The sequence below is a fragment of the Myxine glutinosa genome, chromosome 1 (assembly GCF_964187855.1).
Source record: "Myxine glutinosa chromosome 1, kmMyxGlut1.1, whole genome shotgun sequence".
Classification (NCBI taxonomy): Eukaryota; Metazoa; Chordata; class Myxini; order Myxiniformes; family Myxinidae; genus Myxine; species Myxine glutinosa.
Window position 1 is genome coordinate 20,422,507 of NC_136261.1, and position 16,227 is coordinate 20,438,733.

Consider the following 16,227-nt stretch of genomic DNA (forward strand, 5'->3'; position numbering starts at 1 on the left):
GGTTCAGACATACATATGGTGGCGGCCATCTTGGATTTTGACGTGGTGACCCAATTTTCAAGAGCGTTCTCCCTTATGCATAGATACACCCACACACCAGATTAGAAGTTAGTAGTTCGTTCATTCTTCAAGATATTTGTCTCACAATGTTCAGACATATATATAGGGTGGCGGCCATCTTGGATTTTGACGTCGTGACCCAATTTTCAATAGCGTTCTTTCTTATGCCTAGATACACCCACACACCAGATTAGAAGTTGGTACTTCGCTTATTTTTAGATATTCCGCTCACAAGGTTCAGACATACATAGCGTCAGATATACATGGCGGCGGCCATCTTGGATTTTGACGTGGCGACCTAATTTTCAATAGGGTTCTTCCATATGCCTAGTTGCACCCACACACCAAATTAGAATTCGGTCCTTCGCTTTCGCACGCATGCACGCACGTCCGCGCACGGACGCACGCACGCAGGGACGAAGGGGAAAACCATAGTCCCCCTTTCGCTCCGCGGTGCGACGGGGGACAATAATGGTCCCAGTACTGATCCCTGAGCTACCCCACTATTTACATCCTCCCAGCAAGACACCCTCCCACTCACATCCACTCTTTGCTTCCTTTCACTCATCCAGGTAGATACCTGACAGCTGCTCCACAAGCTCTCACCTTGACGAACAACCTCCAATGTGGTACCCCAACTTATCATCTGCATTCTTAAAGCCCAGACATACTACAGACACTGATGTCATTCCCTCATCAGGTACCTCAGATACCGTACTTCACTGATACCTCAGATAAACACCATTCCCTCATCAGGTACCTCAGATACCGTACTTCACTGATACCTCAAATAAACACCATTCCCTCATCCACACAATCATAAACTGCTTCATCGAACTCTAAAAGATTTGTCAGACAAGACCTACCTTAGGTAAACCTGTGTTGCCTGCCTTTAATTAGTTTTTATTTATTTAAATGGTTCCTCATCTCGTCCCTAATTAACATCTCCAACACCTTAAGTCAAACTAACAGATCTATAGTTCCTCAATTCTTCTATGGATCCCTTAATTAAATAATACATACCTGAATAAATTTTAATAGCGATGACTACCTGACCGGTAACTGGACACACCCCTGAAGTAAAAAAAACAAAAAAAACAACAACAACAACAACCAAACGTCATCAATCTTACCTGACCTACCTGTTCGACTGGGGAAGCAAAGCGTGGGGTGGAGTTCACGAAGGTGTGTTCACACTGAGTGAGTTTAGTGAAAGTGAGCGCGGTGAGCTCTGAGGTAAAGTGAATTTAGATGAGAGAAGTTTAGGCGCGAAGTCGACTTACATCCAAAAGGTGTTCAATGGACTGGGGTGCGGAACTTTGGGTAAGTTTGTATTTCGTCAGGACGTCTGTTTTTTTTTTGTTTTTTTGCTTTCTCGTATACATGGTGATGTCTACCTGTAGTACACCTGTTGGTGATTTCGAGAATCGCATCGGTAAACGAAACCTATTTTGAGTTGCTCGGGTCAAGTGGTACCGGCTTGGGCCATTTTCTGTGGCGTGAAGACCCGTGAGTATAATTTACAGGCAGGAGATGGGCTACACACCTGTAATTGGGGCTAATCTCAGAGGATTATTAAGAAGGAAGTGCATCGCCCTCCAGGAAGCCATTTTTGATCCATTTTGTTTTATTTATCAAAAAGCTATTTTGATCCATTTTTTGATGGCTTTGATGATCCACGTTTTGGATCAAAAAACCATTTTCATGCATTTTTTGGATCAAAAAGCTATTTTGATCCATTTTTTGATGGCTTTGATGATCCACGTTTTGGATAAAAAAAACCATTTTCATGCATTTTTTGGATCAAAAAGCTATTTTGATCCATTTTTTGATGGCTTTGATGATCCACGTTTTGGATCAAAAAACCATTTTCATGCATTTTTTGGATCAAAAAGCTATTTTGATCTATTTTTTGATGGCTTTGATGATCCACGTTTTGGATCAAAAAACCATTTTCATGCATTTTTTGGATCAAAAAGCTATTTTGATCCATTTTTTGATGGCTTTGATGATCCACGTTTTAGATCAAAAAACCATTTTCATGCATTTTTTCATGGCTTTGATGATCCACGTTTTGGATCAAAAAACCATTTTCATGCATTTTTTGGATCAAAAAGCTATTTTGATCTATTTTTTGATGGCTTTGATGATCCACGTTTTGGATCAAAAAACCATTTTCATGCATTTTTTGGATCAAAAAGCTATTTTGATCCATTTTTTGATGGCTTTGATGATCCACGTTTTGGATCAAAAAGCCATTTTAATCCATTTTTTCATGGCTTTGATGATCCACGTTTTGAATCAAAAAACCATTTTCATGCATTTTTTGGATCAAAAAGCTATTTTGATCCATTTTTTGATGGCTTTGGTGATCCACGATTTGGATCAAAAAACCATTTTCATGCATTTTTTTGGATCAAAAAGCTATTTTGATCCATTTTTTGATGGCTTTGGTGATCCACGTTTTGGATCAAAAAACCATTTTCATGCATTTTTTTGGATCAAAAAGCTATTTTGATCCATTTTTTGATGGCTTTGGTGATCCACGTTTTGGATCAAAAAACCATTTGATCCATTTTTGGATCAAAAAGCCATTTTCATCCATTTTTTGGATAAAAAGCCATTTGATCCATTTTTTGGATCAAAATGCAATTTTGTTCCATTTTTTGGGATCAAAAAGCAGTTTTATCCATTTTTTGGATAAAAAAGCTATTTTTATCCATTTTTTGGATCAAAAAGCCATTTTGATCCCTTTTTTTGGATGAAAAAGCCATTTTGATCCTTTTTTTGGATTGAAAAAGCTATTTTGATCCTTTTTGGATAAAATTTTGATCTTTTTTTTGTTTGGATGAAAAAGCCATTTTTGATCCTTTTTTGGATCAAAAAGCCATTTTGATCATTTTTTGGATAAAAAAACTATTATTATCATTTTTTTGGATCAAAAATCCATTGTTGTCCATTTTTTGGATCAAAAAGCCATTATGATCCCTTTTTTTTTGGATAAAAAAGCCTTTTCTGATCCATGTTTTGGATCAAAAGCCATTTTGATCCTTTTTTTTGGATCAAAAAGCCATTTCTGATCCATTTTTTGGATAAAAAAGCAGTTTTTGATCCAAACAACAGCATGGATAACAGTTTTATGAATTGTGAGTGTAAATATTGAGGATTAGTTTGGCATGCATTATGATATCTTAATAGGAGATACAATAAAGATAGCTTGAATGTTAATGGTGGGAAAATGCCCAAAATTTACAATATGTTTTAAAATGTTAATTTACTAATTCAAAATCCAGTACCCAGACTCGTATTGTGCTTTCTGGGTGAAACACCATTTCCATACTTTGGAATTACTTTCAACGTTATTCGTCTTATAATTTCTCATCTGTTAAATTGCATACAATATGATGTTCTGCCCTGAGGGCGATTCAATGTTATAAACAACCTACTGCTGGTGTAAGATGTAATTACTCAACAATTTTTTGGGAATATTTTCAATTTCTCCCACCAAAATTATGTTTTCTCACCTGCCTGTCTGTGAGCAGGATATCTCAAAAAGTTGTGGACAGATTCACCGATTCGGACGAAACTGGAGGGACAGGTTGGGTGTGACAAGGAAGAATGATCTATTCCGTTTTGGTGAAGATTTGGATCCGGATCCAGATACGAGAATTTTTTATTATTTTCTTTTAAGTGGTTCTTCATCATTGAGAGATAGGGCCAAAACGATATACAGCATAACATTTCAAAAAGTTATGGATGGATTTGGATGAAACCTGGTGGATGAGTTGGGGAGGTGACAAGAACGAATTGATTCCATTTTGGTGAAGATCCGGATAAGAGAATATTTTCAATTTTTTCATTGATTCTTCACCATGGAGATATGGGCCAAAAAATAAATAATGTATATATATATATATATATATATATATATATATATATCACGACATTTAAAAAGGTTATAAACGGATTTGGATGAAACTTGGTGAACAAGTTGGGTAGGTGACAGCAACAAGCCAATTCGATTTTGGTTCATGTCCAAATCCAGATCTGGCCTATCAGTGGGATACAAAAGGTGAAATGTTCAGCCTCACGGAGGTATGCGCTCTACCGAATGTTTGCCCTGATTGAATTGCACTTGCTATCTGGGGTTGTATTTCCATTCATGTTTTATTTTGTTTCGTCCATCTTTGAATAAGGATTTATTTGGTATACGCAGTGCCTATTGAAAGTCCGGAAAGTCCCACTTTCAAATTTTTTACCTTTTGTTGTCTTATAGCCTGAAATTAAATTGCATTAAATAAGACTTTTTCCACCTTTATTTTCACATCGTAACCCACAACTTCGAAGGGAAAAACAAATTTTACATATTTCGGAAAATTATTTTAAAATAAAAAAAACTGGAATATCTTCGTTGGATAAATGTCCACCATCCTTATAATAGCAATTGTAAATTAGCTCAGGTATAACCAATCACCTTCAAAATCACACACCATGTTAATTGGCCTCCACATGTGTTAAATTGTAGTGATTCTGATTATTTCAGAATAAAGTTAGCTGTTCCTGCAGGTTTCCTCTGCTGGGTAGCGCATTTCACAGCAAAGACTCAACCATGAGCACCAAGGACCTTTCAAAAGACCTCTGGGATAAAGTTTTGGAAAGGCACAGATCAGGGTATGGGTGTACAAATATTTAAAAGGTCTTGAATATCCCTTGGAGCACAGTCAAGACAATAATTAAGAAGTGGAAGGTGTATGGTACCACCAAGACCCTGCTGAGATCAGGCCGTCCTCCAAACTGGATGACCCAGCAAGGAGGGAACTGATGAGAGAAGCCACCAAGTGGACAATGTCAACTTTGAAAGAGCTACAGGCCTTTATGGCAAATACTGATCACAGTGTGTATGTGACAAAAATATCCCAAGCACTCCACAAGTCTGGCCTGTATGGTAGGGTGGCAAGAAGGAAGCCATTACGCAAAAAAGCCCACCTTGAGTCCCACTTGAGGTATGCAAAAAACCATTGCAGAAATTCTGAAGCCATGTGACAAAAAGTTTTGTGGTCTGACGAAACGAAGATATAACTTTTTGGTCTATATGCAAAATATTACGTTTGGCGCAAACCCAACACAGCACATCACCCAAAGAACACCATCCCTACTGTGTAGCATGGTGGTGGCAGAATCATCTTATGGGGATGTTTCTCATCAGCAGGGACTGGGGCACTTGTCAGGATAGAAGGGAAAATGGATGGAGCAAAATACAGAAAGATTGTAGAGGAAAACATGCTGCCCTCTGCAAGAAAGCTGAAATTGGGATGGAAGTTTATCTTTCACCATGACAACAACCTGAAGGACTCGGCCAAAGCTACATTGGAGCGGCTAAAGAAACAAAAATATAAATGTCATTGAGTGGCCCAGTCAGAGCCCCGACCTAAATCCAATGGAAAATCTGTGGCATGACTTGAAGATTGCCATCCATCAACGCTCCCCATACAACTTGACAGCTTGAACAGTTTTGTTCAGAAGAATGGGCAAATATTGCCCAATCAAGGTGCGCAAAGTTGGTAGAGACCTATCCCAACAGACTCACAGCTGTAATTGCTCTCAAAGGTGTTCCCACCAAGTATTAACTCAGGGGGTGGACACTTATCCAACCAAGATTATCTAATTTAAAATTTTAATTCATTTTCTGAAACTTTTAGAATTTGTTTAATCACTTAGAAGTTGTAGGGTTTGATGTGTAAATAAAGGTAGAAAAGTCTGATTTAATGCAATTTAATTCCAGGCTATAAGGCAACTAAAGGTGAACATTTTGAAAGGGGGTGTAGACTTTCTATAGGCACTGTATAGGTTGGATCAGAAATTAGGAAATGGTATCAAAATTCATTGTACGCAATAAGCATTTCATATTACGGGTGCATTGAACAGTCAGCACTATTTGAACACCATGAAAGACGTTATCACGATACAACACTGTGATTCAGACAGAAGGCTTGCACTGTGCTGTAATTGTTTTCCCAAGGATGTTTGTTTGAAGACGATGAGTCAAAATGGACCTGAAAAGGAGACGGTTTTTATCAAATCAAGATTTAATCCCTTCTTTGAAAAGCATAAAACTCTTAACTCTGCTCAGGTGGGCTGGTACACCTGATGGTGCAACAGGCCATCACACCAAGTTCGATATCTTACACCTTTGTGCAAAGATAATTCCACAAACCAACTAGAACGGCACTCGGTAGAGCACCTATCTCCGCCAGGCTGAACAGTTTGCATTTTGTATTCGATTGATAGGTTGGATCTGGATCCTCAACCTCAAACAAAATCGAATCGGCTTGTTCTTGAGACATGTTCACCAATCTGGCCACAACGTTTTGAGATACCCTGCGTACAGACAGATAAACGTACAGACGGACACGTTCATGGGTGAAAACATAACCTCCATCCACCTTCAGTGGTGGAGGTAAATATCCCTCAAAATCCAACTACTACAACCCAGTTATTCCCACCTTCTTGTCTGGGGAACGTTTTTGGCCCAAGTCTTTCACAAACTGGCTGTCCATGCCTGACATTCGAATGAAGGTGGCAGGAATTTGTAATTTGTTCAGTGTGCAGGTGAAAACTCATCTACTCTTAGCAAAGGACACTGTGTCATCTTTAACATCCACAAAGTAATTCTAGCAGGTGTCCACACTTTTTTAAAAGTCCATCAAAGGGTGGCACACACCGATGTATTATCCTGCCTGCTAAACACCAGGATGATAGCTTAGAGTTGGTTTGAGATTCAAACCCAGGTGAGACAGCTCAGAGGTGGGTGAGTGTGCATGCTTCTAGATTCTGCTGCCAGCCCCTCCATCCTTGCAAACCTGCTATACTGTACGTTGGATCAATAATGGCTCCATCCAATGCCTGTGAGGCCAAAATGCCCAACCATGAGCTCAACAGCAAGGTTCCAAGTTTTACTGAACTCTCCTCGTGGAGCGTTTTGCTCCCTATAGATGGATCTGGTAAATCTGGGTTCAATCCCTGAATGCAGTCGGATTTCACTGAAATGGCCATTCTCGATGCAGGTCCATCAAGGTGTGATGCTTTGAGACCACGGTATTCTTCGGGATGGGATGTTGAGCTCGCTCTTCTGTCGACATTTAGGTTGTGAGGGTAAAGATGCCAAATTATCATTCGAAAAGAGTAGGCTATTGTGTGCCAATTCCTTGGCAAAATAACCCGCATATGGTTGGCTATGACCCGGTGTGTACCACGGTTTAGAATAGGTATACCGTATCCCTGCGTGTCGGAAGAGGTGACTAAAAACGGTTGGCGTCAGGAAGGGCATCCAGCCATAAAAACATTACTTCAAAAAGAGAACTATGACGATTACAACTACATATGGGCAGGGTACAGCCCGAAGTACCCAGTGGGGGACCCCACTCCCTCTCGTCAAAACTCAAGGTGGGGAACGCGATCGAAGCAAGGGTGGAAATCACTCCATTTATGACGCTGAAACGTCTGATGCCCGACGTGGAGATCGGTTTCTAAGGTTTGGGACATGGAATGTAGGGACAATGACAGGGAGATCAGGAGAAGTGGTGGAAGTATTGGTCAGAAGAAGAGTGGACACATGTTGTGTGCAGGAGAAGAGATGGGAGGGAAGTGGTGTGAGAATGGTGAAGGGTAGGCAGGGACAGAAATACAAGTTTGTAGGGCAAGGGTACCTGGAGGGCATGAATGGTGTTGGTGTCCTGTTTTCTGAGGAGTTTGTAGACAGTGTGGTGAGTGTGACTAGAGTGAGTGAAAGGTTGATGATGGTGAAAATGATGATTGGAAAGCTCTTGGTGAACGTCATCTCGGGATATGCTCCGCAGGTTGGTCGGAGCGATGAAGAGAAGGACAAGTTCTGGTGTGCGACAGAGAAGCTGATGGAAAACGTGAAAGATGAGGAAGTTGTTGTGGTAGGAGGAGACCTAAATGGACATGTGGGAAGGAGTATGGACGGTTTTGAGGGAGTTCATGGGGGTTACGGATATGGTATGAGAAATGGAGAAGGTGAAAGGATTTTGGAGTTTGCTGATGGAGCTGATTTGTTGATTTGTAATACTCATTTCCAGAAAGGGGATAATAAGCTTGTTACATATACGTCAGGTGGTTCGACGACAACCGTTTACGACCTGCTGGTGTGTAGGCGAGATAGGGGGCACCTTCGGGACACAAAGGTGATCCCAGGGGAGGAGGCTGTTTCACAGCACCACTTGGTTGTCTGCGACATAAGGGTGAAAGGTGCGAGGAGAGCTCGGCGGGTGAAGTACCAACCGAGAATGAAGGTGTGGAGGTTGAAAGAGGTGACAGTGAGGGAGGCATTAAAAGAGAGGCTGAGTATGGTAGAGGATGATGTGGTTGAGCTTGAAAGTGTTTGGATGTCAATGAAAGATAGTCTGTTGGGAGCCGTTGGTGAGGTATGTGATGGACAAAATGACCACCGAGGCACTCGGAAACATGGTGGTGGGATGATGAAGTTGGAAAGAAGATTGACGAGAAGAGGAAGAAGTTCAAGGAGTGGCAGAAGGTGAAGGGTATGGGGGCAGAAAAGGCAGAGCATGAAAGTTATAAGGCAGCCAAGAAGGCTGCAAAGAAAGAGGTAGCAAAGGCGCAGGAGGCATGTAGGAAAATGTTCGGAGAACGCTTGGATTTGGAAGAGGGTCAGACAGCAGTATAAAGGATTGCAAAGCAGATAGCGTAAGAGAGGGGTGATGTGATGGGGATGAGTTGCTTGAAGGATGAAGTGGGACAAATCGTTGTGGACCCAGATGGAGTTAAAGGAAGATGGAAGAGATATATGGAAATACTGTTGAATGCAGAGAATGAATGGGATGGCAACATAGAGAGTAACCCAGTTTTAGGACCGGCAGAGAAGATAACCGAGAAGGAAGTTGAGGAAGCGATAAAAGCAATGAAGACTAGAAAAGCGGGAGGGCCGACGGGAGTTGTGGGAGATATGTTGAAGGCAGCGGGAAATTGGGGTGTGAAGAGAATGACAGAGATCTCCAATCTGGTGGTGAAAGAAGGCCGCATTCCAGTGGATTGGGAACTGCGTACCCTCATCCCTCTATACAAGGGGAAAGGTGACCCTCTGGACTGTGGCTCATATCGAGCGATAAAGTTATTGGAGCATGGAATGAAGGTATTGGAAAGGGTGTTAGAGAGGAGGATAAGGAAGAAAGTGAAGATTGACGAAATGCAGTTTGGATTTATGCCCGGAAGAGGAACGACAGACGCGCTTTTTATTGTAAGGCAGTTGCAGTAGAAGTACATGGAGAAGAGGAAGAAGTTGTTTCTTGGGTTTGTTGATCTGGAGAAAGCATTCGATAGGGTTCCACGTGAAGTAGTGACATGGGCATTGAGGAAGTTATGAGTGGAGGAATGGTTGATCAGAGTAGTGATGGCAATGCACAAAAGAGTGCGCACAGCTGTAAGGACGAAGGACGGGAACAGTGGTGAGTTTGAGGAGAAGGTGGGAGTGCATCAGGGGACGGTACTAAGTCCACTACTATTTGTAGCGGTGATGGAGGTGCTGGCTCGGAACGTAAAGGAGGGTTTACCGTGGGAGTTGTTGTATGCAGATGATCTGATGTTGATTGCAGAAAGTATGGATGGACTGAAGGAGAAGATGAACAAGTGGAAGGAATGTATGGAGACAAAAGGTCTGAAGGTGAATATCGGAAAAACGAAGGTGATGGTAAGTGGTAAAGCATGTGGTGAGGTGGGAAGAACTGGGAAGTGGCCGTGTGCTGTGTGCAGGAAGGGTGTCGGAGTGAATTCCATCCAATGTACAATGTGCGCTGAGTTGGTTCATCAAAAATGTAGTGGTTTGAAAAGGTCATTAACCAGTGTGGCAGCTGCATTCAAGTGTAAGGTTTGCACCGAGGGAGCTGCAGATGGAGGAAATGTTGAGTTGGATCTTGGAGACGGCGTGAAGCTGGAAGGTGTGAAAACCTTTTGTTACCTAGGAGACATGCTGAATGGAGAAGGTGGATCAGACTCGGCAACGGTTGCTCGAGTGAGATGTGCAGGGAAGTGTTTCGGGAACTGAGTGACGTGCTGACGAGGAGGGGAGTGTCGTTGAAGCTGAAGGGAAAGGTGTATGCTGCATGTGTGAGAAGTGTTATGATTTATGGGAGCGAGACATGGGTAATGAACGTTGAGCAGCAGAAAGGTGTATGCTGCATGTGTGAGAAGTGATATGATTTATGGGAGCGAGACATGGGTAATGAACGTTGAGCAGCAACTGAGGCTGGAAAGGGTGGAAATGCGAATGGTTCGGTGGATGTGTGGTGTATCGTTGAGAGAAGTATGAATGAATGAATGATCGTTTTAAGGCCATTTTCCCCGCTAGAGCGGGGGTTAGCCTTGCGGGCGCCTTGACAATCATGGTTCCCTGTTTGAGGCAATGTTTTTATGGCCGGATGCCCTTCCTGACGCTAACCCTTGGTCACCTCTTACGATGCGCAGGGATACGGTGCACCTATTATAAACTGGGGTACACACCGTGATCATTCATCCCAGCAAGCTGGTACTCAATTTGCCGACCTCGGGAGGATGACAGGCTGAGTCAACCCCCTGGCGTTAATTCAGCGATCGACCGGGATTCGAACCGAGGATCCTAGGATTCCAAGCCGGCACCCTAACCGCTAAGCCAACACCAGGCTTAGAGGCTTCCTGAGAGAGAGGAAGACAAATGATGAAATGCGAAAGATGATGGGAATAGAGCCTGTGATTGATGCTATGAAGAGAAACAGGTTGAGATGGTTTGGTCATGTGTTGAAGAAGGATGAAAGTGACTGGTTGAGAAGAGTGATGGAAATGAATGTTGAAGGAAGTAGAGGACGGGGAAGACCGAGAAAGACTTGGCTAAAGATGGTCGAAGAAGAAATGCGGGCAAGGGGGTTAACAAGGGGAGATGCAGAAAATAGGGCAAAATGGAGAGGATTTTCATGGGGACCGCAAGGCTAATCCCCGCTGTAGCAGGGAAAATGGCCTTAAAATGCCTGTTGTATGGTTGACTATGGCATGTTGGGGTCTGAATATGGAACACACATGAATGCCCAAATGGAGTCGTCATGTTTATAATACTAGCAACGGTACCCGCCCTACGGGCGGGGCTTCAATTGGGAGGCCCAAATTAAAAGGCAAAATATCAGAATTTTAAGGCTTTTTTATTTTAAACGATTTATATAAACATCCGTTAAATCATATCACACGCAAATCATCAAAATCTAAACAGTATTTGTAGAATTTAAACAAAAGCCACATCACTGTTCATATCGGTAAATATTATTCCATAGTGTTTGGAAAAAGTGGAAAATTGGAAAAATTGGAAAATTGGGAAAAAAATGGAAAAACAATATCGCCTATTTTACTCCAGGGGGGTCCCAGGATTACCCACCCAAAATTTCGTTGCGATCGGTTCAGCCGTTTTTGTGGTACCTGGGAACTGACAGACAGACATTTGGTGAATTATTGTAAGATTCCTTGCACGTCTTGATCATTTGTACAATAATATAGACCGTACAACAGATTGAGATTCCATCTTGTTTTGCTGCATACTCCGGAATGCAACAACATTCCCACACAGCATCAGAACTGGGAATTGTAATTACGTTCGTTCGCAGTAAATTCATTACTTGGTGCTGGACCCACTTAGATTATGGACCAAATAATGTGAATAAATGTTGAGGTTTCTGTTTGAAAACGATCTTTGTACCATCTACAAGTAACTTCAAACAGGAGAAGCAGGTTTTTTGTTTTGTTTGTTTTGTATGCAAAGTCAGTGCTGGTGGAAAAGCTAGAACACAGAATGGATTAGGACGCAACAGAACAAAAGGAACAGTATAAAGAGGGGGCAGCACCGACAGCAGGATTGAGGAACATAATAGAGGGAAACTTTGACAAATAATGCATTTCGGGAGGAATGAGGGGAAGGAGATGCAAGGGATGTAGATGAATACAGAAGCAAACTCTCAGGAAGGAAAAACTGGAAATTTGGAAGGAAGTGGGGTTGTGGTGGTGGAGTGGCAGGTTAATGGTGGCATAAAATATCATGGTTTTGGATTGGGGATGATCTGAGATGGTAGTGAACATCTGTCTTGAAGACCTTGAGGGAAGAATGAGATTGAAGAGGATGTGGAAGTTGGTTCCACAGGTGGGAAAAGAGAGGAGTGAATGAGTGGAGGTGAGCTGTGGTTCTGGATTTTGAGAGTTTCACCATGGGAGGGTTTCTGTTGGACCATGTGTGTCCTTGCTAAAACCTGTGGGGAGGGAAGGGAACAAATTGTGTAAAGGATAGAGGGTGCAAGGACAGAAAGGAGGTGGGAGAAGACAGAGAGACCACCGACCTGTCTGCGATGGGAAAGTGATAGGTCCCTAGACCGAACTTAATCATAGGGGATATTGAACGCCTTGGTTTCTATGGCGTCAATCTGAGCAAGGTGTGAGGCAAGGGCAGCAGCCCAGATGGGAGAGCAGTACTATAAGTTGTGGATGAATGCCTTTTAGGTGGTTATGAGTTCAGGTTTGCCAAGGAAGGACTTTGTATGACCGAGGATGCCCAGTCGGCGGCTGGCTTTAGAGGCCAATTTTGAAATGTGGTTTGCCCAAGGAAGATCGTGGCTGACTGATAGTGAGACCCAGGAGTTTGACTGACTCAACGTCTTCTAGAGGATTGTTAAGAAAGTAGATGGGGTGGGTGGCGGGGGAGGAGGGAGTGTGGGCAGGCGGGGGTTGCCAGATGGGCCTTTCAGAGAGAGATAGTGTGAGATTTATCAGGAATTAAAGACATATTCTGAGTGTTTGACCAGCTTGTAATTTTATCAAGGTCTGAAGAGAGGGAATAGGCCACTGCCGCAGGCCTATCTGAATGTCAAGGGATATCATGGCAGAGGGCGGAGTCATCAGCAAATAGATAAATAACATTTTTCAGAGATTCAGGGAGATAGTTGATGAAGATCAGGAACAGGACTGGGCTGAGAACACTGCCTTGGGGCACTTTAGCCCTAACAGGGAGAGGAGTTAAAAGGATTCTGTTGAGAGCCACATGCCGGCTACAGGAGTAGAGGAAGTAGGCAGAGAGTTTGGAGAGTAAGGCAGGATGCCACACTATCGAAAGCTTGAGATATGTCTAGACTCTAGAGATACTGCCCTGATCTCATGTCTGACATTAAGGGCCTCCAGACCTCCATCCATTGTTGGGAGAGTAGAAGCAGCGTGTCCAATGTAGAGTGACCTGGTCTGAATCTGAATTGATGATTTCAGATGAGGATGTTGGAGAAAAGGAAGGATTTTATGTCATTCGCACATTCCAAGCACTTCGGCTTCCTTATTGATATAATCGATGACATGTATGGGAAGCAGTACAGATATTTGCTGGTGTAATGGAGGGTGAAAATTGATTTTACCTCTTACCATTCCTGACTATATGTGTATAAAAAATGCTTATGTAGGCCTATACATCCGGATTGCAGCTTGGCCAAATTGCAGAGCTGATGTTTGTTCTTAAATGAAACACGATGACTTGCTTTTTATTTTTTATTTTTACAAACTCCCAGACATGAGAGTGTAAGAGATTAAATTATCCTGTAAATCCCACTTGGTTCACATTGCAATACTTAAAGTGCTCAATAAGGAAGAATCAGACTCGAGGTGCAGCGGAGGGCACAAAGCACTCAGTTCAATGTAATTCAATTCACAATATTTATTCGTCCAATAATGGGAATTCTTCTTTGCTTATGGATTTATTTGGATATTACTTTGCTCAAATCATCTTTAGATTTATTAGATTTAGGATCTAGTGGTTTGGTGAGTTTTCTCAAAGCAGGACTCTTCGAGGGGGTTGGAGCAGAGGACTGACAGACCACATTGAAGAGTCCCACCTTGTTAGTCCAAAGGTGTTTCACAGAAAGTAAGGCAGCCATTATATGAGAGTCGAAAGCACTCTTCAGCACAGCCAATGTCATCGGTGATAGTGACGGCTGTTGTGTACAAAGGGCAGGGACACATTCATCACACGCCGGTGACTTTGCACTTACTTGGAATTTCTCTTTCATGAAGAAATTTAAACAAGTCTCGAGACATAAGTGAAAGGCATCCATATACTGTTTATCATAATACTGTATATTCATTCAAATAACCACCGTATGATTGTTTCGAGGTAGAGATGTAATGTGATGTCTGTATTGTTGCATGTAAAGGGGAGTGCGGTGGTCCATAACTTGATTGTACTAAGACTTCAGTATGACCGTATGATTTGTGGAGCTTAGATTTCCCTTGTAACAGGAAGTTTGTCAGAAGTAAGTCGTCTTGTAAAATGTGCACTGCGGAGGCAGTGAGTGTAAACTTCAAAGCAGTTAGAGGAAGAATGTATTGTGTAAAACTTCCTGTTTATATATATGTGATGCCAGGTCGATGACGACGACTTAACACCAAAGGCATAAAGAAAGCACTATGCATTTAAAGGGAAACATCGTTACGGACTATTTCGCTGCTGCAAGAGAATCTTTGATAAAAATCCATGGCAGTGAGGTGAGCTGTGGGTGAATTTGAGGGTGAACACATTTTGCTGAGGGGCTGTTCCACCCACAGATGATTGTGACGCCCACAGACTGGGGGCGATCAATAGCGGGATGCGTCACCCACAAAGGCTGTCCCAGAGTTTGAGGGCTGTAGCGACCCTTGCACCCGCCAGTTGAACACTGGGCTTCAGGAGAACAACATCTGTCTCCTCGCTCTCTTTTTGCTTTTGACGCTGCCCGAGGAGGACGTGTCAGAGAGATCCTTCCCTTTGCTTGTTCATCAACTTCTCACGATTGTCCCCTCATCGTCTTTGCTCCTAATCACCATTCTTCGTGCCTTGAGCCGAACTTCGTCTTGTGCCACGTTAGCCATGACCATCATCATCCTGCAGCCACAACCAGATCATGCCAGTCTAAAGCCCTCACCTGTCACCCTCTCCTTCCCCCCTTCATTGTGTGAATCCGGTATTGTGGTGCCATTAGTGGATAAGGTGTTATTTAACCGTATGCAATGTTATCAGCAAGCTTAAGGCCCATGGCACTGCAGCCAACCTCCCTGGATGAGGCCGCAAGAGAAAACTTGATCAAAGATTGCAGCAAAGGATTGTTTGAATGGTGGAGGAAGCACCTCCATCAACCGCCAAACAGATTCAAGCTGGCCTTCAGACACAAGGTACGACAGTTTCAACTCGCACCATCCGTCGCCAACTCAATGAAAGGGGGTTCTATAGTATGAGACCCAAGAGGACCCCACTGCTGAGAAAGCCCAACTGGAGTTTGCCAAAACACACCTGAACAAGCCAAAATCCTTCTGGGAGAATGTCCTGTGGACAGATGAGACCAAATTAGAGCCTTTTGGTGAAGCACATCATGTCTATGTTTGCATAAAACAAAATGAAGCCTTCAAAGAAAAGAACATCTTCCCGACAGTCAATCATGGAGGGAGGTTCAGTGATGTTTTGGGGTTGCTGTGCTGCCTCTGGCACTGGGTACCTTGAATGTGTGCATGGCATCATGAAATCAGGAGATTACCACGGTATTTTGGAGCGCAATGTTTAACCCAGTGTCAGAAATCTGGGTCTCCGTCGAAGGTCATGGGTCTTGCAGCAGGACCATGACCCCAAACACACTTCATAAAGCACCAGGAATGGTTCAAGACAAAATGCTGGACTGGTCTGAAGTGGCTGGCAATGAGTCCAGATCTAAATCCCATTGAACACCTGTGGGGAGATCTAAAAACAGCAGTTGGGAGAGGCACCCTTCAAATCTGGGAGAACTGGAGCAGTTTGCACAAGAAGGGTGGGACAATCTGCCAGTGGAGAGGTGTAGGAAGCTAATTCATGGCTATAGGAAGCGCTTGACTGCAGTTATTTTGTCCAAAGTCTGTGCTACCAAATATTAATGTCAATAATTTTGTCAATGCTATTTCTTTTTATTTTCTGATTTAAAAGGATACATTCAGTTCTGAATCAAAAACAAAGGTTCTGTAATATTAACAGTGAAATAAGGAATTGTGGAGACCAAATACTTTTGTCAATTTCAACTTATTTTTTAGAGAAAATTGTGTTATTTTCTTGAAAAGAGTTATTTGAAAAAAGTGTACGGGTGCCAATAT

General features: G+C 42.6%; 1 protein-coding gene across 3 annotated transcripts in view; it reads left to right on the top strand.

Annotated features, from left to right (window-relative positions):
- The first annotated feature begins 1,185 nt into the window (after positions 1 to 1,185).
- Positions 1,186 to 16,227, top strand: part of LOC137421736 (formin-binding protein 1-like) — an 80,549-nt gene continuing 65,507 nt past the window's right edge. The window contains exon 1 of one of the 3 annotated variants that reach the window (XM_068108072.2): positions 1,186 to 1,383. In XM_068108072.2, the coding sequence (XP_067964173.1) occupies positions 1,360 to 1,383 (24 nt within the window). In that variant the 5' untranslated portion in view covers positions 1,186 to 1,359. Of the gene's footprint in view, positions 1,384 to 3,601; positions 3,697 to 16,227 lie in introns of those variants that run through there. The other 2 variants (XM_068108089.2, XM_068108080.2) reach the window with 2 other exon arrangements.